The sequence below is a fragment of the Podarcis erhardii genome, assembly GCF_964252035.2.
Source record: "Podarcis erhardii genome assembly, chromosome: 10".
Taxonomy (NCBI): Eukaryota; Metazoa; Chordata; class Lepidosauria; order Squamata; family Lacertidae; genus Podarcis; species Podarcis erhardii.
This window is the reverse complement of record NC_138500.1, coordinates 3,286,836-3,311,593: the sequence shown is the minus strand read 5'-3', so window position 1 is coordinate 3,311,593 and position 24,758 is coordinate 3,286,836. Positions and strand designations below refer to the sequence as shown.

The 24,758-nt window shown below is 45.2% G+C and overlaps 2 protein-coding genes across 2 annotated transcripts in view; one reads left to right on the top strand and one right to left on the bottom strand.

The window, feature by feature from the left end:
* The window catches only part of LOC309351867 (uncharacterized protein), a 96,534-nt gene that overhangs the window by 10,883 nt on the left and 60,893 nt on the right, over positions 1-24,758 (top strand). The window lies entirely within an intron of this gene.
* On the bottom strand, positions 14,966-21,175 carry LOC309351886 (uncharacterized protein). The gene is made up of 4 exons (XM_081880042.1): positions 21,094-21,175; positions 20,770-20,852; positions 19,901-20,027; positions 14,966-18,595 (listed from the first exon to the last, which is right to left on the bottom strand). Exons 1-4 carry the CDS (start codon positions 21,152-21,154, stop codon positions 17,433-17,435), a joined length of 1,434 nt encoding a protein of 477 aa, XP_081736168.1. The 5' UTR covers positions 21,155-21,175; the 3' UTR covers positions 14,966-17,432.

Here is a 24,758-nt window from a genome sequence, read left to right as displayed (position 1 = left end):
AGCTTCAGTCAGAGTGCACACCTTAGATCACATCAACGGCGTCACACAGGGGAGAAACCATTTAAATGCCTGGAGTGTGGAAAGAGTTTTAGTGATAGTGGAAGCCTTAGATCACATCAACGGACTCACACAGGGGAGAAACCATATGAATGTATGGAGTGTGGAAGGAGCTTCAGTCAGAGTGCAAACCTTAGATCACATCAACGGAGTCACACAGGGGAGAAACCATTTAAATGCATGGAGTGTGGAAAGGACTTCAGTCAGAGTGGAACACTTAAAAAACATAAACAGACTCACACAGGGGAGAAACCATTTGAATGTTTCGAGTGTGGAAAGCGCTTCAGTCAGAGTGCAAACCTTAGATCACATCAATGGACTCACAGGGGAGAAACCATTTAAATGCATGGAGTGTGGAAAGAGTTTTTGTGATAGTGGAAACCTTAGATCACATCAACGGGCTCACACAGGGGAGAAACCATTTCAATGTATGGAGTGTGGAAAGCGCTTCAGTCAGAGTGCAAACCTTAGATCACATCAATGGACTCACATGGGAGAAACCATTTAAATGCATGGAGTGTGGAAAGAGCTTCAGTCAGAGTGGAGAACTTAGATCACATAAACGGACTCACACAGGGGAGAAACCATATGAATGTATGGAGTGTGGAAAGAGCTTCAGTCAGAGTGCACACCTTAGATCACATCAACGGCGTCACACAGGGGAGAAACCATTTAAATGCCTGGAGTGTGGAAAGAGTTTTAGTGATAGTGGAAGCCTTAGATCACATCAACGGACTCACACAGGGGAGAAACCATATAAATGTATAGAGTGAGGAAAGACCTTTGGTGATAATGGAAAACTTAGAACACATCAACGGAAACACACAGGGGAGAAACCATTTCAATGTATGGAGTGTGAAAAGAGTTTTAGTAATAGTGGATGTCTTAGGAAACATCAACAGAGTCACACAGGGGAGAAAGCATTTTAATGTATGGAGTACAGTAAATACTTCACTCAGAGTGGAAATCTTAGAAAACATCAGCAGATACACAGGGGAGAAACCATTTAAAGGTATGGACTGTGGAAGGAGCTTCAGTCAGAGTGGAACCCTTGATTTTTGTCAACAAACTCACACAAAAGACAAACCATATAAATATCAGGAAAGTAGATAGAGGTTCACTCTTAGTGAAAGTTCAAAATCAAGAGACTTATGGACAGGAAGAACTTTAAGAGTTGAAACCCTTCAAACCATCAACAAACTCAGAGTGGAGAAGCAGTTTATATGAAAAGACTGGCAAAAGTGCTTTATTTATAATAGAGTGATCAAGGAACATCTAGGGACTCTCACATGGGAGAACCCATTTAGATGTATGGAGTGTGGGACGTCTTCCTCTCAGAGTCCACTCTGAGCAATGAACTCAGTAGGAAATCATTCCTAAAAGCATGAGGTATATGTGAAGTTCTAGTGTTTGTATGTAAAACATTATAATAATGAAATAATGAAGGCAACATCTCACAATGGTGAGTATAATTTTAGATGAAAGCACCTTTGGTTTTTAAACCAAACTCTGTCACCCCCCCCACCGCATGATCTCCAAGCACTGCTTCTTCACCAGAACTTTATCACTGCCTCCTGCCCTGCACGTTCTGAAGAAAACTTGAAATACTGAAATTGAATGGGAGATTTCCCCCCAAGCCTAATTTCAAGAGGGGGAAAGAGGGGCTGCAGGTACCAGGGAAGTCTCCTGGGGGACCCACCTTCACTCATGAACCCCGGGACAATTTACTGCCATCAGCAAACTTTGCCCCCTCCCTGCTCCCTCCGAAGTCTAGCTCATTTATGAACAAGTTGACAAGCCCCAGGTCCCAATACTGATCTTGAGGGGACTCCGCTTTCTGCTCCTCTCCATTCAGAGAACTGTCCGTTTACTCTCTTGGTGCTTCAGAAGGAGGGCTGCCTCCAACTGGGGAGGCCCATTTCTTCTAGGGGCGCATTTCTGGGGTCCCCACGGTGCCCCCCAGCCTGGCTCCACTTGGCCAGGGCAGCTGCATTTTGTTTCGCTGCAAGTGAGCCTGTCCCCTGCAACTTGGGGTCTTAAATGAACTTCATGGGGGGGGGGAATCAGCGAAATGGAGCTTCTGGAGCCTGTGCTTCCCCCTCCCCACCTGCTCCCTTCAAGTTTCCTGAGCCCCTCCCTTTTACATTTCAAGATTGGGGGTCCTGCACAGCCCTTAGGTCACCTTAGCATTGGGGGGGAGCTATTTTGTTTGCTGAGGGCAGGAGTCACAATCCTGGCACACTGCAGGATGTCTGGGTTTTAGGTATGGGGGTGAGGCTCAGGTGGGAAAGAGCTGATAGGGGAAATATCCTGGGGTGTGGACTTTATTTTTTTAAAATCATTTTTATTGATTTATTTTTTTTAAAAAAAAAAACCTGAGTGCTTGCTGGAAGGACAGATCCTGAAGCTGAGGCTCCAAGACTTTGGCCACCTCATGAGAAGACTCCCTGGAAAAGACCCCGATGTTGGGAAAGATGGAGGGCACAAGGAGAAGGGGACGACAGAGGACGAGATGGTGGGACAGTGTTCTTGAAGCTACCAGCATGAGTTTGACCAAACTGTGGGAGGCAGTGGAAGACAAGAGTGCCTGGTGTGCTCTGGTCCAGGGGGTCACGAAGAGTCAGACGTGACTATACGACTAAACAACAAATATCGAGATGTGGAAAAATGGAAACGAAATGTGGGAAATATGGAAAGCACAAGGAGAAGCAGGACTAAGATGTGGAGATCTGCTCCAGAGATCCAGACCATGGGGAGCCCCAAGAAATTAATAAATACAATTTGGACTATAATTTGATCTTTTTTATTCTTTTTTTTTTAATTGAAGTATTATGATTGGGTATTTAATTGGGGTGTGGATATTTAATTGAGGTGAACCAAAGCGGTGGCGGTGGGGGCAGGCCGCCCCAGTGCCCACGCTTTGCCATCTCGCTCTCGGCTGGAGGAGGCAGGCAGGAAAGAGGACGGGGCGGAACGGAGGCAGGCGAGCCAACAAGTGAGGGGGCAGAGTTGGCTGCTGGGGGGGGGGTGCACTTGAGTTGCTGCCTCCCGAGTTGCTCTGTCTGTCAGGTTGCCCTCATGTGCCCCCCCCCAAGCAGGGCTCCCGTGCCTTGTTTGTCGTAATTTTTTTTTTTTTCCATATATTTTTATTGAGTTTTTAACAACACAAAAAGAAAAGCTTATTTACATCCAAGTACATATCACTTATTTTCATTATCTGGACTTCCCTCAACTCTTCCGACAATCTTTCGTAATTTCCATCCTATCTACACATTTCCTAACTTCAACATTACTATTAAGTATTACAGTTCTATCTCTATATATCTTCACGTAACGTTCCTCATTCTTTTACAAAGCTTCTTTGAAACACACTAACGTTGTATGTTCCTCACATGCAGTTTCCAAATATTCCGTAAATTTCCCCCAGTCTTCCAAAAATTTCTGATCTTTTTGATATCTTATTTTACCTGTTAATTTGTCTAATTCTGCGTAATCTATAAGCTTTACCCTCCAATCTTCCAAAGTTGGGACCACTTTTCCCTTCCAATTCTGAGCCACCAACATCCTTGCCGCCGTAATAGCATATTGAAAAAATTTACAGTCTTTCCTTGTTATATCCTTTCTTGTTATTCCTAATAGGAAAATTTCAGGTTTTTTAACAAAGTTATATCTTAGTATTTTCTTCAGTTCGTTATGTATTGTCCCCCAAAACTCCCTTATTTTACTGCACTCCCACCACATATGCATGAATGTACCCTCCTTCTCTCCACACCTCCAGCATTTATTACTGATTTTGTACATTCTGGCTAATCTTACTGGCGTTAGATACCATCTGTACACCATCTTCATTGAGTTCTCTTTTAGAGAGACACAAGCTGTAAATTTTATGTTTTCGTTCCATATTTTGTACCAATCATCTATTTCTATATTGTATCCCAAATCTCTGGCCCATTGAATCATCACATCCTTTACCCCCTCATCCATCGTATGCCAATCTAGCAGGATTTTGTACATTTTTGAAATCACCTTATAATTGTTGTTCACTATTTCTGTTTGAAATTTAGATTCTCTTTCTCTGTACCCTTTTTCCTTTGCATCTTTCTTAAACATTTCATTTATTTGGAGGTAGTGCAGCCAATCATAAACCTGACCTTTTATCTGTTCGTATGGTTTTATCCTCCATTTTCCTCCTTCCTTCATCACCAATTCTCCATATGTCGCCCAATTATCTCTCATGTTGACTTTTTTAACAGCTAACACCTCTAATGGGGACAGCCAGTGTGGGACTCCTACTTCCAATATGTTTTTATATCTATCCCATACTTCCCACAACGCTCTCCGAACAATATGGTTATCAAATGACTTATAGCCCTTCTTCTTCTCTTTCCATAAATAAGCATGCCATCCGGCTATATTGTCGAATCCTTCCAAATCTAACAGCTTTGTATTCTTGAGGTTGATCCATTCTTTCAGCCAACAGAGGCATGATGCCTCATAATATATCTTCAGGTCTGGCAGGGAAAAGCCCCCCCTCTCCTTTGTATCTGTCAATAATTTATATTTAATTCTTGGTTTTTTCCCTTGCCAGACGTATCTTGTGATCAGCCTCTGCCATTCTTTGAAGATCGACGTTCCTTTTAATATTGGTAGCATTTGAAATAAGAATAGCATTTTGGGCAATACTAGCATCTTAATTAGTGAAATTCTGCCCCATAAGGATAGTTTTAGTCTGTTCCAAATTATCATGTCTTTCTTAATTTTGTTCCATGTCGGTGTATAGTTGTTCTGATAAAGGTCGATATTTTTGGGTGTCAGCCAAATTCCTAAATATTTCACTTTTTTAACAATTTCAATTCCTATTTGTTGCTGTAATTCTTCCAGTACTGTTTTCTCCATATTTTTGACCATGATTTTGGTTTTCTTCCTATTTATTATGAACCCCGCCACCTCTCCAAATTTCTCAATTTCGTCCAGTATTTCTTTTGCTGACTCCAACGGATCTTCCGCCGTCAGCACTAAGTCATCCGCAAAGGCTCTTATTTTATGTTGGTCTTTTCCTACCGCCACCCCTTTTATTCCTTCATTTTTCCTTATTGAATCTAATAACACCTCCAGGACCATGATAAATATCAATGGAGACAATGGACAGCCTTGTCTGGTGCCTTTTGAAATTTTTATTTCTTCTGAGATCACACTATTTACTATCAATTTGGCTCTTTGTTCCATGTATATTGCCTTTATTCCGTTGAGAAAATCATTACCCATATCCCTCTGTTCGATATTTTTCAGCAGAAAGTCCCATGATACATTATCAAATGCTTTTTCCGCATCCACGAACATTAGCATTGCCTGCTTCTCATTCCTGGCAGACAAATATTCTATAATATTTATAATATTTCTCACATTATCTCTCATTTGTCTGCCAGGAAGAAAGCCTGCCTGGTCTTCATGTATAATTCCTTGTAAAACCTTTTTCAGCCTTTCTGCCAATATCCCTGCAAAGATTTTGTAATCCGTATTCAATAAAGAAATTGGCCTATAATTTTTAACTTGCGTCAAATCTGCATCGTCTTTTGGGATAAATGTTATGAATGCTTCTCTCCACGTCTCCGGAATTTCTTTCTCCTTCAAAATCATATTCATCACTTCTTTCATTGGTTGTGACAAGGTTGTCTCCAATTCTTTATAATACCTTGCTGTGAAACCGTCTGGTCCCGGAGCTTTCCCATTTTTCATTTTTTTAATTGTCTCTTTTATCTGGGGGAAATTTACGGAATATTTGGAAACTGCATGTGAGGAACATACAACGTTAGTGTGTTTCAAAGAAGCTTTGTAAAAGAATGAGGAACGTTACGTGAAGATATATAGAGATAGAACTGTAATACTTAATAGTAATGTTGAAGTTAGGAAATGTGTAGATAGGATGGAAATTACGAAAGATTGTCGGAAGAGTTGAGGGAAGTCCAGATAATGAAAATAAGTGATATGTACTTGGATGTAAATAAGCTTTTCTTTTTGTGTTGTTAAAAACTCAATAAAAATATATGGAAAAAAAAAAATAAATTACGACAAACAAGGCACGGGAGCCCTGCTTGGGGGGGGGCACATGAGGGCAACCTGACAGACAGAGCAACTCGGGAGGCAGCAACTCAAGTGCACCCCCCCCCAGCAGCCAACTCTGCCCCCTCACTTGTTGGCTCGCCTGCCTCCGTTCCGCCCCGTCCTCTTTCCTGCCTGCCTCCTCCAGCCGAGAGCGAGATGGCAAAGCGTGGGCACTGGGGCGGCCTGCCCCCACCGCCACCGCTTTGGTTCACCTCAATTAAATATCCACACCCCAATTAAATACCTTGTATTATGATTATGAAGTATTATGATTGGGTATTTAATTGGGGTGTGGATATTTAATTGAGGTGAACCAAAGCGGTGGCGGTGGGGGCAGGCCGCCCCAGTGGTTCACCTTTAATTGAGGTTCACCTTTAATTGAGTTCACCTTTAATTGAGTTCACCTTTGGTTCACCTTTAATTGAGGTGAACCAAAGCGGTGGCGGTGGCGGTGGGGGCAGGAGTGTGGAAAGGACTTCAGTCAGAGTGGAACACTTAAAAAACATAAACAGACTCACACAGGGGAGAAACCATTTGAATGTTTCGAGTGTGGAAAGCGCTTCAGTCAGAGTGCAAACCTTAGATCACATCAATGGACTCACAGGGGAGAAACCATTTAAATGCATGGAGTGTGGAAAGAGTTTTTGTGATAGTGGAAACCTTAGATCACATCAACGGGCTCACACAGGGGAGAAACCATTTCAATGTATGGAGTGTGGAAAGCGCTTCAGTCAGAGTGCAAACCTTAGATCACATCAATGGACTCACATGGGAGAAACCATTTAAATGCATGGAGTGTGGAAAGAGCTTCAGTCAGAGTGGAGAACTTAGATCACATAAACGGACTCACACAGGGGAGAAACCATATGAATGTATGGAGTGTGGAAAGAGCTTCAGTCAGAGTGCACACCTTAGATCACATCAACGGCGTCACACAGGGGAGAAACCATTTAAATGCCTGGAGTGTGGAAAGAGTTTTAGTGATAGTGGAAGCCTTAGATCACATCAACGGACTCACACAGGGGAGAAACCATATGAATGTATGGAGTGTGGAAGGAGCTTCAGTCAGAGTGCAAACCTTAGATCACATCAACGGAGTCACACAGGGGAGAAACCATTTAAATGCATGGAGTGTGGAAAGGACTTCAGTCAGAGTGGAACACTTAAAAAACATAAACAGACTCACACAGGGGAGAAACCATTTGAATGTTTCGAGTGTGGAAAGCGCTTCAGTCAGAGTGCAAACCTTAGATCACATCAATGGACTCACAGGGGAGAAACCATTTAAATGCATGGAGTGTGGAAAGAGTTTTTGTGATAGTGGAAACCTTAGATCACATCAACGGGCTCACACAGGGGAGAAACCATTTCAATGTATGGAGTGTGGAAAGCGCTTCAGTCAGAGTGCAAACCTTAGATCACATCAATGGACTCACATGGGAGAAACCATTTAAATGCATGGAGTGTGGAAAGAGCTTCAGTCAGAGTGGAGAACTTAGATCACATAAACGGACTCACACAGGGGAGAAACCATATGAATGTATGGAGTGTGGAAAGAGCTTCAGTCAGAGTGCACACCTTAGATCACATCAACGGCGTCACACAGGGGAGAAACCATTTAAATGCCTGGAGTGTGGAAAGAGTTTTAGTGATAGTGGAAGCCTTAGATCACATCAACGGACTCACACAGGGGAGAAACCATATGAATGTATGGAGTGTGGAAGGAGCTTCAGTCAGAGTGCAAACCTTAGATCACATCAACGGAGTCACACAGGGGAGAAACCATTTAAATGCATGGAGTGTGGAAAGGACTTCAGTCAGAGTGGAACACTTAAAAAACATAAACAGACTCACACAGGGGAGAAACCATTTGAATGTTTCGAGTGTGGAAAGCGCTTCAGTCAGAGTGCAAACCTTAGATCACATCAATGGACTCACAGGGGAGAAACCATTTAAATGCATGGAGTGTGGAAAGAGTTTTTGTGATAGTGGAAACCTTAGATCACATCAACGGGCTCACACAGGGGAGAAACCATTTCAATGTATGGAGTGTGGAAAGAGCTTCAGTCAGAGTGCAAACCTTAGATCACATCAATGGACTCACATGGGAGAAACCATTTAAATGCATGGAGTGTGGAAAGAGCTTCAGTCAGAGTGGAGAACTTAGATCACATAAACGGACTCACACAGGGGAGAAACCATATGAATGTATGGAGTGTGGAAAGAGCTTCAGTCAGAGTGCACACCTTAGATCACATCAACGGCGTCACACAGGGGAGAAACCATTTAAATGCCTGGAGTGTGGAAAGAGTTTTAGTGATAGTGGAAGCCTTAGATCACATCAACAGACTCACACAGGGGAGAAACCATATAAATGTATAGAGTGAGGAAAGACCTTTGGTGATAATGGAAAACTTAGAACACATCAACGGAAACACACAGGGGAGAAACCATTTCAATGTATGGAGTGTGAAAAGAGTTTTAGTAATAGTGGATGTCTTAGGAAACATCAACAGAGTCACACAGGGGAGAAAGCATTTTAATGTATGGAGTACAGTAAATACTTCACTCAGAGTGGAAATCTTAGAAAACATCAGCAGATACACAGGGGAGAAACCATTTAAAGGTATGGACTGTGGAAGGAGCTTCAGTCAGAGTGGAACCCTTGATTTTTGTCAACAAACTCACACAAAAGACAAACCATATAAATATCAGGAAAGTAGATAGAGGTTCACTCTTAGTGAAAGTTCAAAATCAAGAGACTTATGGACAGGAAGAACTTTAAGAGTTGAAACCCTTCAAACCATCAACAAACTCAGAGTGGAGAAGCAGTTTATATGAAAAGACTGGCAAAAGTGCTTTATTTATAATAGAGTGATCAAGGAACATCTAGGGACTCTCACATGGGAGAACCCATTTAGATGTATGGAGTGTGGGACGTCTTCCTCTCAGAGTCCACTCTGAGCAATGAACTCAGTAGGAAATCATTCCTAAAAGCATGAGGTATATGTGAAGTTCTAGTGTTTGTATGTAAAACATTATAATAATGAAATAATGAAGGCAACATCTCACAATGGTGAGTATAATTTTAGATGAAAGCACCTTTGGTTTTTAAACCAAACTCTGTCACCCCCCCCACCGCATGATCTCCAAGCACTGCTTCTTCACCAGAACTTTATCACTGCCTCCTGCCCTGCACGTTCTGAAGAAAACTTGAAATACTGAAATTGAATGGGAGATTTCCCCCCAAGCCTAATTTCAAGAGGGGGAAAGAGGGGCTGCAGGTACCAGGGAAGTCTCCTGGGGGACCCACCTTCACTCATGAACCCCGGGACAATTTACTGCCATCAGCAAACTTTGCCCCCTCCCTGCTCCCTCCGAAGTCTAGCTCATTTATGAACAAGTTGACAAGCCCCAGGTCCCAATACTGATCTTGAGGGGACTCCGCTTTCTGCTCCTCTCCATTCAGAGAACTGTCCGTTTACTCTCTTGGTGCTTCAGAAGGAGGGCTGCCTCCAACTGGGGAGGCCCATTTCTTCTAGGGGCGCATTTCTGGGGTCCCCACGGTGCCCCCCAGCCTGGCTCCACTTGGCCAGGGCAGCTGCATTTTGTTTCGCTGCAAGTGAGCCTGTCCCCTGCAACTTGGGGTCTTAAATGAACTTCATGGGGGGGGGAATCAGCGAAATGGAGCTTCTGGAGCCTGTGCTTCCCCCTCCCCACCTGCTCCCTTCAAGTTTCCTGAGCCCCTCCCTTTTACATTTCAAGATTGGGGGTCCTGCACAGCCCTTAGGTCACCTTAGCATTGGGGGGGAGCTATTTTGTTTGCTGAGGGCAGGAGTCACAATCCTGGCACACTGCAGGATGTCTGGGTTTTAGGTATGGGGGTGAGGCTCAGGTGGGAAAGAGCTGATAGGGGAAATATCCTGGGGTGTGGACTTTATTTTTTTAAAATCATTTTTATTGATTTATTTTTTTAAAAAAAAACACCTGAGTGCTTGCTGGAAGGACAGATCCTGAAGCTGAGGCTCCAAGACTTTGGCCACCTCATGAGAAGACTCCCTGGAAAAGACCCCGATGTTGGGAAAGATGGAGGGCACAAGGAGAAGGGGACGACAGAGGACGAGATGGTGGGACAGTGTTCTTGAAGCTACCAGCATGAGTTTGACCAAACTGTGGGAGGCAGTGGAAGACAAGAGTGCCTGGTGTGCTCTGGTCCAGGGGGTCACGAAGAGTCAGACGTGACTATACGACTAAACAACAAATATCGAGATGTGGAAAAATGGAAACGAAATGTGGGAAATATGGAAAGCACAAGGAGAAGCAGGACTAAGATGTGGAGATCTGCTCCAGAGATCCAGACCATGGGGAGCCCCAAGAAATTAATAAATACAATTTGGACTATAATTTGATCTTTTTTATTCTTTTTTTTTTAATTGAAGTATTATGATTGGGTATTTAATTGGGGTGTGGATATTTAATTGAGGTGAACCAAAGCAGTGGCGGTGGGGGCAGGCCGCCCCATTGCCCACGCTTTGCCATCTCGCTCTCGGCTGGAGGAGGCAGGCAGGAAAGAGGACGGGGCGGAACGGAGGCAGGCGAGCCAACAAGTGAGGGGGCAGAGTTGGCTGCTGGGGGGGGTGCACTTGAGTTGCTGCCTCCCGAGTTGCTCTGTCTGTCAGGTTGCCCTCATGTGCCCCCCCCCCCAAGCAGGGCTCCCGTGCCTTGTTTGTCGTAATTTAAAGCAGGAGCTGAAGATTTCGCAAGTGGTAATCTATAAGATAAAATAAGAAACTCCTAGAAGTAACAGAAGAGGCTAAGAGCTAGAGAAAGATCAATAATAATGATTATTATGGATTACAATTGGAAGTAAGGATAAGAAGTTTGTAATGAAAGAGGATATTGATGTTATAAATATGAAATTGGGAACTGCTAAATATGTGTTATGATGAAATTCAGATTGGAAGGTGTCAAGGAAGTCTTCTAGCAATTTAAATATACCAGGGAATAAGAAGAAGAAAAATTCTTCTTTTATCTTTTGCATTTTTATTGTTGTTCAGTTTTTATGTTGTGTTAAATGTAATGTTTTTTTCTGTGCTTTAGTTTATGTATTATAAGAGCACGGCGTGCTCTGGTCCATGGAGCCACGAACAGTCGGACACGACTAAACGACTAAACAACAACAAAATTACAAGAGAAAACCAATGAATATTTTTTTGGGGGGGGGGACACTAGCACCTTCTAGTTTCGTCAGGGCAAGCATATTGTTAGGTGGGCGTGAGCTCCGTCTTCCTTGAGGCAAGTGTTCTTTGTGGCAGCTTTGCTACATGAGAAGTCAAGCAGCAATTTGGAGCTCAATACGCCAAGGAGCAAACCAAAATTCTTGGCATCCTCAGTTTAGGGTTAAACTGCAGAAGACCCTGCAATAAAACCCTGCACATGTTTGCCCAGAAGTATGCCAGATGGACGCTAGTGTAGACTTCCCCCCCGCAAGTGTGCTTAGTAAACTCTGCAGTTCTGCAGCCGAATCCCAAAGCATAAATAATGTTGCAGTCCTAACCCCTGACTCCACTTCCCTGGGTGTATTCTGCACTGGACTGAGCAGACGGGGGGGAGATGGCACTCCAAGTGTATCTTAAACATCTTCCACCCTGTTCTCTATCGTCTTTCTACTACACCTTTAAAAGCTGACAGTTATCTGGTCTGGATAAAAGAGAACATGTTCCCGACAAGTGTGTGCGCATAAGTGCATGCTTAGGCTGGAATTTGAACTGCTGAGGCTGGGAGGTTTGCAAAAGAAAACAAGGTGCAGGATGTCCAGTGGCAGCTGGCCAAGGGGATTGCTTGCATCTGAGACAGGAGACTGCTTGGGCATGAAGGTATCGCTGGACATGACTTTATAAGGGGATATGAAATTCTGTTAAGAAGCTCGCTGGTACAATTCATGGGAACAAACCAACTTCGTATGAAACGTGAATAGGGCGCTGTCTTTGCTCTGTAATCTTTTGACTCAGGCATGGTTCCACGCCACTCTCCCCCAAAACAATGATTTCTTTCTGAGGTCTCAGGTGATCCCAACTGGAGATGAGAATGTTGTGTGTGATGCACATGAGGAAGTTTCTCTGGTGATGCCTCAATCTCAGGGGTTTTGTTTTTCAAGCGCAGAATCTTAACTACTGAGCCTTGGAAGAAGTACGCTTGCAAATGATTATTGGGTAGTGAAGGTGTGGGGTGTAAAATTGTATTGCAGTCAAATGCAACATTCCTACAAGGCGCATGCTGGGGAATGCTTGTGTCACTCAGCAGAAGACTTCCTCGTTCCTCCTGAGCTGGGACAGACTTCCTCTGCATGGCACTTCATGTAGGTGTGGCCTGTTCTTGGACAGAGGAGCACACGGCCTCCATGTTCTGCTCTTCTTCTTCTCCTTTTTGTGCTCCTACAAGTTAGGAAGAAGTGACTGCTCAGTTGCAGTCACTTGAGATTATTTCCCTTATGGGATAGTTCATGTTGATATATATAGAGTTATGTAACTTAAGTCTGCCTTCCGGGATCTTATTGTGAACTGGATGATTGTAAGTCAACTAGTTTTATGTTAACTTTAATCAGATAGTCGTGTCTATTCTTTTAGGAGGGATATAAAAAGGGGTCTTACCAGGAATCCTAAATAGTGAGGCTCAGACGAGCCTGCAACTAGCTAACTGCTGTGTGATTTGAAAGAGGGATTGTTTAACAACTCTGCAAAGTTATAGAACTTGCCAACGCAAGTTAGGAAGGATATCATAAAAGAATATATCCTCTCCTGCCTCCCTAAACATTCCCACAGAAAGAGCCTGGGGTAGGATGTCACCTCCCCTTTGAGCGAGCGACCAGCAGGGATGCCTCTGAGCTGCCTCCGTGTGTTATGCTCAGCCCACCGTTCCCCATACAGACCTCTCTGGCAATGGTTGCTGACTGCTTACTGTGCTTACTGCCCATGCTGCCTTGTTTAGAATAGGATGGTGGGCAGTCCTCTGACAACTCACAGAGCTGTTTTCAGGATCTGGAGTGCGAGGTCTGGTGTAGTGTAGCAGTTAGTGTGTGAGATGTGAGTCAAACTCCTCTTCCTGCAACCTCAACTCTTCGTATGCATGGGGATTATAACACTGGACAGTCTTGCAGGGCCGTTGTTTAGATTACTGAGATAATAAATGTTATATTTTGTAATGCTTTAAATGTGCTACATAAATGCTAAAGTATTCTTAAGTAAAGCTGAGTATTGGTTGGTGCAAAGTGAAAGGGCCAAGAGGCAGAGCCAATAGAAAAAGATGAAATCCAACGAGTAATAAAAGAATAAAAAACCCAGGACCGGATGGATTTTCAGCAAAATATGATAAAAAAACTAAATCAAACCCTGATTGCACCCTTGAAAGAAGTACTGAACAGCATTTTAAGAAAGGGAGAAGTAACTGGCAGGTCAGACTCAGAGGGAGGAGCGGAGGGGGCCAGGAGACCCAGAGGAGGCCGGCTGCTGAAGCATCCAGGGAGACTCCCCCTCCTGCTGCGACCAGCTCCCCTCTCCCCTGGTCTCCTAGAGCACACAGGGAAATCCACTTCAGACCCCATGAGCCTGTACATATTAAGGGGGGGGGGGTTGTCCCGACATGCATCACTTTGATCTCATTGACAATGAACTGTAATTACTGCCCATCCACCCCGTTTGGAGAGCTCTTTTTGGAGCTCCTTGCAATCTCTCTTTGTTTGAACTGTGGGGTGTGAAACACAAAGCAGTCAAATACAACATTCCTAGAGTGGACATAAAAAGGGGATGTCTGGACCAGCCAGTCGGAACTTCCTGTTTCCTCCTGGGCTGGGACAAACTTCCTCTACATGTGACCAGAGGTGGGCGTGACCTCACCTGTGCAGGTAACATACCACAGGGCAGGCAGCCATCTCTCTCTCTGACTCCATTCCTCAAAGAAGCAACATCTCCTTAGCCTGAGATGCTCTCTTGGCTTCAAGAGAGGACAAAGGAACAATTTCCTTATGGAATAGATTCCAGGTGTATATATTTTGTAACCTAAGTCTGCCTTCTGGGATCCTTCTGTGAACAGAATGGGAGTAAACTATTTTATATACTTTTATTTTTTTAAAAAAATATTTTTTATTAGCAATTCAACAACTTATCCAAACATATCATATTCATTATTTACTGCCTTCCCCCCCCTCAAACCCCCTCCCCTCCCCCAAAGACTTCCCTCAGCTCAGCTTCTAATTTTCAGCACAGGTGTCCACCCACCGTGAGGCAGAATTTCATTAGTGCTCCACAAGCTTCCTGCGCTTTAAGTTTTGCAGCCTCCAGATGTCCCTTCCAGAAAAGTGTCTCAGTGAAAGGGACTCCCAGGGATCCGAAGGAGTGTATTGAACCAGGTTATTCATTGCTCCAAACTTGGGACTTCTGCCTGTCCACTGGGAGAGGACGGCCTGCCCCTTCTGCAGGGCAACTTCCTTCCCTCTGCTCCAGAATGAGGGCAGCAGCCCCCTCTTAAATCCCGTCAACTATAAAAAAGCAACCACTATCAAGTACTTGACAATCCTAGGCAGCATCTTAAAAAGCAGAGACCTCACCTTGCCAACAAAGGCTTGTATAGTTAAAGCTAATGTTTCCCCACTAGTGATGTATGGAAGTGAGATCTGGACCATAAAGAAGGCTGATTGCCAAAGAATGGATGCTTTTGAATTCTGGTGCTGGAGGAGACTCTTGAGAGTCCCATGGACTGCAAGAAGATCAAATGTATCCATTCTTCAGGAAATCAGCCCTGAGTGCTCACTGGAAGGACAGATCCTGAAGCTGAGGCTCCAAGACTTTGGCCACCTCATGAGAAGAGAAGACTCCCTGGAAAAGACCCTGATGTTGGGAAAGATGGAGGGCACAAGGAGAAGGGAATGACAGAGGCAAGATGGTTGGACAGTGTTCTCGAAGCTACCAGCATGAATTTGACCAAACTGCGGGAGGCAGTGGAAGACAGGAGTGCCTGGCGTGCTCTGGTCCAGGGGGTCACGAAGAGTTGGACACAACTAAACGACTAAACAACAACATCAAGTACTTTAAAAATCAGCACCTAGACTGTTTCAGTAAATGCCTGGGGGCCTAAAACAGATGTGAATGGGCAGCGCAAATCAGAGCGCATTGTGTGTGCGCAACTTGCAAGAGGGCAGAGGGACAGAGTCTCTGCTTCACGCCCCTCTCTGCTCTCCTCCTCCTCTCTTCGACTTCCCACATTTATGTGGAAATGCTACAGGTCCACCTCATAGGGATGTTGTAAAGACAGCAGAGTTGGTTTTTATGAAGCACTTTGAACTCTCCGAGTGTCCTCTAGTTTATCTCCCCACGTTGAGCCCCCACCGCCTTTGCTCAGAGGGGCTCTGGCCCTGCCCACCCATCCCTGGGCCACCTTCCCGTTTCATTCAAGGTGCACGGCTAGGAGATGGATCTTCTGCCAAACTCCCATTTATTCCTGTTGCCATCACAGAGGACTCTTCAACACTTCACCCCAAACATAACAAAGGAGGAAGTGTGCATCGATTTATTTAAAAAATAGACATAAACATGTGGTTTCAAATGTTCTCATTTCTTTTCTTTTTCTTTTGAAACTTTGCTACAGCTGCAACAACGGGGATTATAATGCTGTTTCTCTACTACAGGTCTAACCAACCCTGCTCCACAATTGCCACCACTGTCCCATTCCATTCCACCCTCCAATGGTTGCAGCCAACCATCTTGGCTGCAAGTCCCAGAAGACGGGCTCTCTCCTTAGAGATCTTTTCCACCTAGCCTGGGAGGGCAGAGCCTGGATTGACTCCAGCTGCAAAAGCTAAGGCTGCTGAACAGACTCTTGAATTTGGTTTTTTTTCCCGGGGGTTGCTGCTGTTGGTGTTTTGTTTTTATATTTTAGATCTTGTGATTTATGTGGAAATTGTTCAGTTCAATTGCTCAATCCCAGCATTCCAAACTCCAAACTACCCCTATCACCATCTAGCATTTCCTAAAATTTACTCTTCTACTATAATTACCATTATTATATTAATGTCATTCATACATGTGTATAAAACTTTAAATACAAACACCAAGACATTGCACTGAAACTTTCGGGAAATGCGCATGCATGCACTTTCCAAGAGTCTCATTCGAGAGCCAGTGGGGTGCAGTGCTTAAGAGTTTTGGACTAGGACCTGGGAGACCTGGGTTCAAATCTCCACTCAGCCATGAAGCTCACTGGGTGATGGCTTCACAGCCCAACCTACCTCACAGGGTTGTTGTCAGGATTAAACAATGAGGGGGAGAACCACTTAAGACCACACTGAGCTTCTTGAAGAAACAGGTGGTATATAAAGGCATCCAATAAATTTCGCTAAGAAGAAAGGTAAGATTCTGCTCTTAGGCAAGATGAATCAGCTGCACAAATATAAGATGGGAGATACCAGGCTTGTCAGTAGTACATATGGAAAAGACCCGGGGTCTTAGTGGACCACAAGACTAACATGAGTCAACATCAGCAAAATAGGCTGTTATTCTAGGCTGCGTCCAAAGAAGTCAAGTGTCCAGATCAAGAAAAGTAACAGCCCCACTTTCTTCTGCCTTGTTCAGACCACACCTTGAGTCCTGTGTCCAGTTCTGGGTGCCCCAATTTAAGAAGGATTTTGACAAGCTGGAAGGTGTGCAGAGGGGGGTGAGCAAGACAATTAAGCGTTGGGAAACCAAGCCTTCTGAGGAACAGGAAGAGGTGTCACGTGGAAGCTTGAACAAGCTTGTTTTCACTGGCTCTGGAGGCTGGGACCCAAACCAATGGCTTCAAATTAGAGACGCCCTTGGAAGGTTGTGGACTCTCCTTCCTTGGAGGTTTGTAAGGAGAAGTTTGAAGGCAATATGTCATGGAAGCTTTAGTTGAGAGTCCTGCAGTGGACTAGACGAACCAGGGGTCTCCTGCAGGTCTAAAATTCTATGATTCTCCCCTGTATGAATTCTTTGATGGGCCATGAGCTTGGTCCTTTTACCGAAGCTCTTTCCACATTCCAAGCACTGATATGGTTTCTCACCACTGTGAATTCTATGATGGGAAGCGAGACCGGAGCTCACAATGCAGCTCTTCCCACATTGGGAGCACTGACATGGTTTCTCAACACTGAATTCTTGGGTGTGCCACAAGATTGGCACGGTGACTAAAGGTCTTTCCACATTCCAAGCACTGATATGGTTTCTCACCACTGTGAATTCTATGATGGGAAGCGAGACCGGAGCTCACAGTGAAGCTCTTCCCACGTTGGGAGCACTGACATGGTTTCTCATCACTGTGAATTCTTGGGTGTGCCACGAGATTGGCATGGTGACTAAAGGTCTTTCCACATTCCAAACACTGATATTGTTTTCCCCCTGTGTGAATTCTTTGGTGGGAAGTGAGATCGGCTCTCTGGAGGAAACTCTTTCCACAATCCAATCATTGATAGGATTTCTCCCCGGTATGAATGCTTTGATGGGTAGCGAGATGGACGCTTTTACAGAAGCTCTTTCCACATTCCAAGCACTGTGAATTCTTTGGTGGGAAGTGAGATTGGCTCTGTGGCAGTAACTCTTTCCACATTCCGAGCACTGATAGGGTTTCTCACCACTGTGAATTCTTTGGTGGGAAGTGAGATTTTGCTTCCGACTGAAGCTCTTTCCACATTCCGAGCACTGATAGGGTTTCTCACCACTGTGAATTCTTTGATGGGAAATGAGACTTGCCTTCTGACTGAAGCTGTTTCCACAGCTCATGCATTGATAGGGTTTCTCCCCAGTATGAATTCTTTGGTGGGAAGTGAGACCGGAGCTCACAGTGAAACTCTTCCCACATTCTGAGCACTGATAGGGTTTCTCACCACTGTGAATTCTTTGATGGGCCGTGAGATTCGCCCTGTGATTGAAGCTCCGCCCACATTCCAAGCACTGATAGGGTTTCTCACCTGTATGAATTATTTGATGGGCTGTGAGATGGGTGCTTTGACTGAAGCTCTTTCCACACTCTCGGCATTGAAATGGCTTCTCCCCCCTGTGAATTCTCTGGTGTTTACGGAACGTTGTGCTTGTATTAAAGCTTTCCCTACAATCCAAGCCCTGATAGGGTTTCTCCCTGCTGTGAGTTATTTGATGTGAAATGAAATGTGCACTCGTACTGAAGCTCTTTCCACATTCCAGGTATTTCAGTGGGTGAATTATTTCCTGTGAAGTGAGGCTTTCATTCCAACAGAGAGTTTTTCCCCATTCAGAGAACTGAGAGGGTTTCTTCTCAATAGCATTTCTTTGGTGGGTAGTCAAATGGGAACTGTGACTGAAGCTCTCTCCACACTCCAAGAGTGGCAATGGCTTCTCCACTGTGTGAAATCTGTCATGGGCATCCTCTCTCTCTATTTCTGAATCATCACTACCTGCAATGAAGAAAGAAATGGATTAGAGCTGCCGGAAAAAATGGAGTGCCACTGTATTGAATATTGATCACTAACCCTTGTGATAGAGGAAGAATTCCATGCATCAACACTGCTGACCACACACTAGAGGTGAGCAGTGTTAGAAACAGAGATAGGACAGCTAGGACATAAAGAGGACCTTAAACCTAGGTTATGGGCTCGAAATGGAATGTCCATATGCACTCTCTTATGACAAAAATACAAAGCTGAAAAAGAATGAACAGCAGCTGAAATAATATGTTCATTTTTCACATGGTCTAGTCCTTCCCCTGCCCACCCCCCTGAGTTTTTAAGAAGGTCTCTCCTTCAGTCTTTAGAGAGTAGCTGGAAGTGGGGAGGCAGAAAAGGGTCCCTCTTTCCTTCCACTCTGCAGGTTTAATCCTAAATCTTAGGTTCTGCGAGCAGAGCTCAGAAACTGCCCGTGTTTATGACATTCCCTGTTGCAAAATGTGCCTAGAACCATGCAAATTTCAGCCACTGGAGGTGGTGGATGATTTTGTCTACCTAAGAAACCAAAAACCTCTTCACTGATGCTGACCTGGACAAGTGTACTGGCGAGGCACTTATGGGAATGTCTGACCTCTCCAAAAGAGTACAGTGGTACCTCTGGTTAAGAACTTATTCGTTCTGGAGGTCTGTTCTTAACCTGAAATTGTTCTTACCCTGAAGCACCACTTTAGCTAATGGGGCCTACCACTGCCGCCATGCCACTGCCGCACAATTTCTGTTCTCATCCTGAAGCAAAGTTCTTAACCTGAGGTACTATTTCTGGGTTAGCGGAGTCTGTAACCTGAAGTGTCTGTAACCTGAAGTGTCTGTAACCCGAGGGACCACTGTATGGGTGAATGGGATGCTAACCAATACCAAGATGAAGGTCTATCAGGATTGTGTGTTGAGCAAGCTGCTTTGTGAAGTGAATTGTGGGCAATTACAACCATCAGAAAACCCCTCAATGCCTTCCACAAGCTATGTGTCAGGAAGATTTTGGGCAATACAAGGCAGGACAGTGTCAAACAAAGATGTGCTTTCCTAACCTCAAATTCCCAGCATGTTCCCATTCCATTCTCAGCAAGGTCTATGCTGGCTTCATCCAGTCCAAGGTCAAAACAGGCTGAAAGCCCTTCATTTAAGGTCAGATTTGGGGGTATTAGAATCCCAGATGCTGCAAGTGGCCCTGCAGAGCTCCCTCAAAACCCAGGAGGCTTATCAAAGAGAGAGATGCATGGAATTTCCAAAGAGAGATTAGGATCCAAAAGGGAGCCTTACTGAGAGAGGCCACTATCCCACAATTCTCCTCCATGACTTCCTTATGCAGAGCTCTCTGGTCTGGATCCAGCAATGCCCATTCCTCATCTGTGAAATGAACAGCGACATCTTCAAAGCACACTGGACCCTAAGAGAGAAAGGAAAAGGTCCTCTTTAGAGAGCATAAAGATTATCTGCTACACATTGCTCTGTTTCTTTCTGCTCTTTAAATTGTGTTTTGTTTCAATGGGATCGTCCTGCTGCACGTTTTAATTGTGGGTCCTGATTTTAATGTCTTAGTGGAATTCTTTTCTTGTGTGATTTAGTGATGGACATTAATCTTTGTGTAAATGGAAGGAACTCTTCATTGTGTTCTTAAAATCCTTCTGTCTGTGCCAGATGGAAGGATCCCCTCTCTGCTCCCCATGTCCTGATCTTGGGGGGGGGGAGACCCTTCTGATGCCCTAAATACAACTTTAGTCCACTGGGGGAATGGAGGGGAGGAGAAGGGGTGGAGAGCCCCTTTGTGCAACTGATGTAACAGGATAGGTGAATCCTGGGAACTGTTTTTTAGGCTTTTTGAACTGCTTAGAAGTCTATTTTAGCATTCAATGATAATTCTAGAAATAAAACTACAATGACTTATGAATCATCCTATTGACCGTCAGAAGGTGAGTTAAGGCAAGGTGGCTGTTCCTTATTCTCAGCACATTAAGTTTTTTGAATGGCATTCCCAGCCTCTTGGCTTCTGTCCAGGTTGCCCTTGACAAAGATGCCTTCAGAGAAGCTTGGACGGAAGCCAAGAGGAGGAGAGAGATTCCTTGGGGGCCAGAGGCACCCTGGCTGCCCCACCCCTCAGCCCCCTTCCCCACAGGGCTCCCTCCCTCTACCTGAGCTGCTTCCACAGCCTTTGCTTCTCCTTCCCCACCAGGAATAGATGGATGAGGAGGTCTTGCTGGCATCATCTGGTCACCTGCAAGAGACAGAGGTAAGTGGGAAGCCAGGAGTGCAGCTGCTCTCCAAAAAGTCTCACCTTCTGAGTGCATCTGGACATTTGGACCCATTTCATAATTTAGTAGGGTTAAAAAATACATCTCCCTTCCTTGGGGCTCTTGGCTCCAAGTGTCTTCCCCCCAAAAAAGATGACAAGAACCCATGGATTTGTTTTGATATCCACAGAAAGGGACCAAACGGAGAACAGACTCCTTCCTTACCCAGCAGCCTCTCTCTGGTGTCCAACAGAATCCTTTTGGTCTCAGAGGAATCTGGGCCCATTTCTGCAAACAGATCCTGAAATAGCAACAAAGTTTCAAAACAGAGAATATGAAGAAGAGTTAGAAAAGGAATGACAGAGGCAAAAACAGAAGGGCAATCTGATAGCATTCAATGCCTGCTTTCCAAAAAAGGATGGAGAATTTTCAGATACCCTCACTCATGTTTGGAGCCCCTTTGGAGTATCCAGAGGAAAGTCTCTCTCACCTGCTGCTCCGCCTGCTTGCTCTCCTCTGCCTGACTCAGGAGGAAACCTTCGGCCAGGGCCACTGCCTGGGAACTGGTCTCCGCTCCACATTCCCTCACCCAACTTTCCATCTCCGGTGGAAGGACAGCCAGGAACTGCTCCAAGATCACCAGGTCCAGCATCTCAGCTTTCGTGTGTCTTTCTGGCTTCAGCCACTGGTGACAAAGGTTGTAGAGTCGGCTGCAAACCTCTCGAGGTCCTTTGGCCTCCTGGAAGCAGAACTGCCTGAACTGCTGGCTCTGCACCTCTGAGCGGAGAGTGTCCTCCTCACCCAGGATCTTCTGCACAGTTTCCCCCCAGAATCCCCCACTGTTTCCAGTTCTGATGGCATGGCCTCTTCCTGCTTCAGGGCCAGCTGAGTTTTTCTCATCCATCTGTGCTCTCAGGAAGCCTCCAAGAGAGATGAAGGAATCCCTTGATCTTCTGCCAAGCTCTGTCTGTCTGAATTACAGGTCCTTGCAAATTCTACAAAGCAAATACATCGTTCTGTTACAAAACTGACATATTGCCTGGAAGAGAAAAATATTCCGAGAGGAAGTATGTATGAGTCTTGGAAGAGTCAGCTCTGGACTGCACCACAACCCAGACTCTTGAGGTTTCTTTAGAAAGGAGAAGGAAAACGTATTTTTCGCTCCATAAGATGCACCTGACTACAAGGCACACCTAGTTTTTAGAAGGGGAATGCAAGAAAAAAAAATATTTTAAAGGGAGCGCTTGTAGGGATCAGACGGGATTACCATATGGAATTATAAAATATACATCAAGCCATTGTGTCCACGATGAATGCATTGTGTTGACTGGGATTGATATATTGATGATAATTTCTGATTAAATCCCATAAGATTCTACATTCATGCCCTTTGTCCTCTACTGCCCATTTCTCTCTCTTCACAAACACGTACACACTTAGACAGGCAGGCGTCCTAGGTCCTCAAAGACAATGGGCAGTTTCGTTGATGTAGCTTTTGACATGTTAATCTTAGGATGTTAATCTTAGGGCCAGGAAACAGGTTTCACATACAGGTGATAATGATCGCTGGTCTCCTGGTGTATTGTGTACTGATTGCTTATGACCTCCGAGGTTGCTGAATGCGCTCCTTTGTAGTTTTCATTCATTTACTCCAAAGTATGCATGCCTAACTAGTGTTTATAGTTTAACTTTGTCCCCACTTGGGGTTTGTTTAAATGCTCAGAGGAAATCTGATTGGTTCTTACGAGACTGTGTAAAGGATTCTTTTGCTAATAAAATGGCCTGGTGAGGGGTGTGGGGGGCGCACTTCCTCCGAGAGCCTTGCCGGTCAAAGCCTCGTGTCTTATTTTAATCAGGGTCCAGTCCTTTCCTTTGACCTCAGAAAGCAACAGCGCTGAGCAGAGCCTGGATGCATCCCAGGCTCTGCTCAGGGCTCCCTTTCACGAGCCGTGTGGAGCGTGTGTGCGGCGCTTGCAGGATTTTCCCCAGGAGGGAGAAGCCCCCAAGAGCCGCACGCATGCTCCACGCGGCTAGTGAAAGGGAATGTGGCTCTTGGGGGCTTTTCCGGGAGGTGGGGGAAGGGACTGAGGGGCTGCCCTCTGTCCCTTCCCCCACCTCCCACAAAAGCCAGCAAGAGCTGCACGCTCTTTAAAGGGTGCAGGGCTCCTGCGGGCTTTTCTACGAGGAGGGAGAAGGGACTGACTGGCCGTGTCACTCCCTCCTGGGGGAAGAGCCCGCAAGAGCCGTGCAGAGCGTGTGTGCGACTCTTGGGGGCGTTTCCCGCCTGCATTCGCTCCATAAGACGCACACACATTTTCCCCTTTTTAGGAGGGAAAAAGTGCATCTTATGGAGAGAAAAATACAGTAAGTCTCCAGCCCTCTTAGAGGGAAAGTTACAATGCAAAATGTGCAGGGAACTGCTGGTCTTTCTGAGAGATGAATCAGCCTGGTTGCTCCTGCCTTTCAGAGTTTTCAATCAAGGAATGAAGCCAGAACTGTGATTGACAAGTGAGTCATTTGTATTGAGTGTTATCTGAGCATTGGGTTATAGTGGGGGTCCTAACTCAGGGTTCCTCAAGAGATGCTGTCCTACCCAACCCCACTTCAGGGCCCATTTATTCCCTTATCTGGCTAACTCCTGAGGGCCAAATGACATGTGGGTGGGGTCAAAGGACAACAACACTCAAAAGCAAATAAAGTGGGAGTCGCCTTTCTATGCGCGTAATGTGTTTTCAACTGTTTTTATTGCTGTTTTTTTAAATTTTGTAATCTGCTCTTGGAGAGTTGGATGACGGGCAGGGAACTAACAATAATGATGATCATGTTACATTGCTTAACACTTCCCAACCATCATGAATACTTGGGGACACCTGGGTCCATCATGGTCGCTTGAGGCTCAGGTGCCCGTGTCCTGCTCAGGCTAGTTTGCCACCCACAGTCCCAGTCCCAGACTTGGCCCTGGTTCTCCCTGCTCTGCACCAGATGGGATGGTTGCAACACTCTCTGTGTGGAACTGCCCTTGAAGGCGACTCGGGAACTGGTCCAAAATGCAGCAGCCAGATGATTGGGTGGGCTGCCTCTCTTTATGAATGGCATTTCTCTCCCACCTCCTTGTCCAAGGGGATCAAGGCGCCATCCATGGGTCTGCCCCTCCCCACTGAGTCCTCCCACAACAAACACATTGGATTCCTGTTTTAAAACAGTTGCACTGGCTGTTTGCTTTCCAGCAGGACCTCTCCTGCTCTGGGTGCCTTGGCTTGTGAGACCTCCAGTGGTGCTTTCATGGAACTATAGAAGTGGATGGCACCCCAAGGCTCATCTTGCTCAACCCTAGGCAATCTCAGAGGCCACACTTGCATCCGAAGGAACTAAGTGTTAGAATATTTCTGTTCCACCTTAAGGGACAGGCATGACTTTTGGGTGTCACATGCCTGTTTACACTCCAGCACAGCTTGCTGGGAATTTCTGTTTGTGTACAGTGGTACTTTCGGTTACAGACGTTTCAGGTTACAGACACCGCTAACCCAGAAATATTACCTCGGGTTAAGAACTTTGCTTCAGGATGAGAACAGAAATCGTGCTCCGGCGGCATGGCAGCAGCAGGAGGCCTCATTAGCTAAAGTGGTGCCTCAGGTCAAGAACAGTTTCAGGTTAAGTGCAGACCTCCAGAACGAATTAAGTACTTAACCTGAGGTACCACTGTATAAATTTTGCTTATGCTGTCTTGCTTTGGACATGAAGGAGAGCAGACATGATTCCTTTCTCCTGATGTATGTTGAATAAACTGCTTGTAAATCTGCTCACATATGCCTCTCCAGCCACTTCTGTTGTGCGTTTATTCTGCTGAGTGTGCATGCCCAGCTGCTGAAGCTCCGGTTGCAGTTTCATGC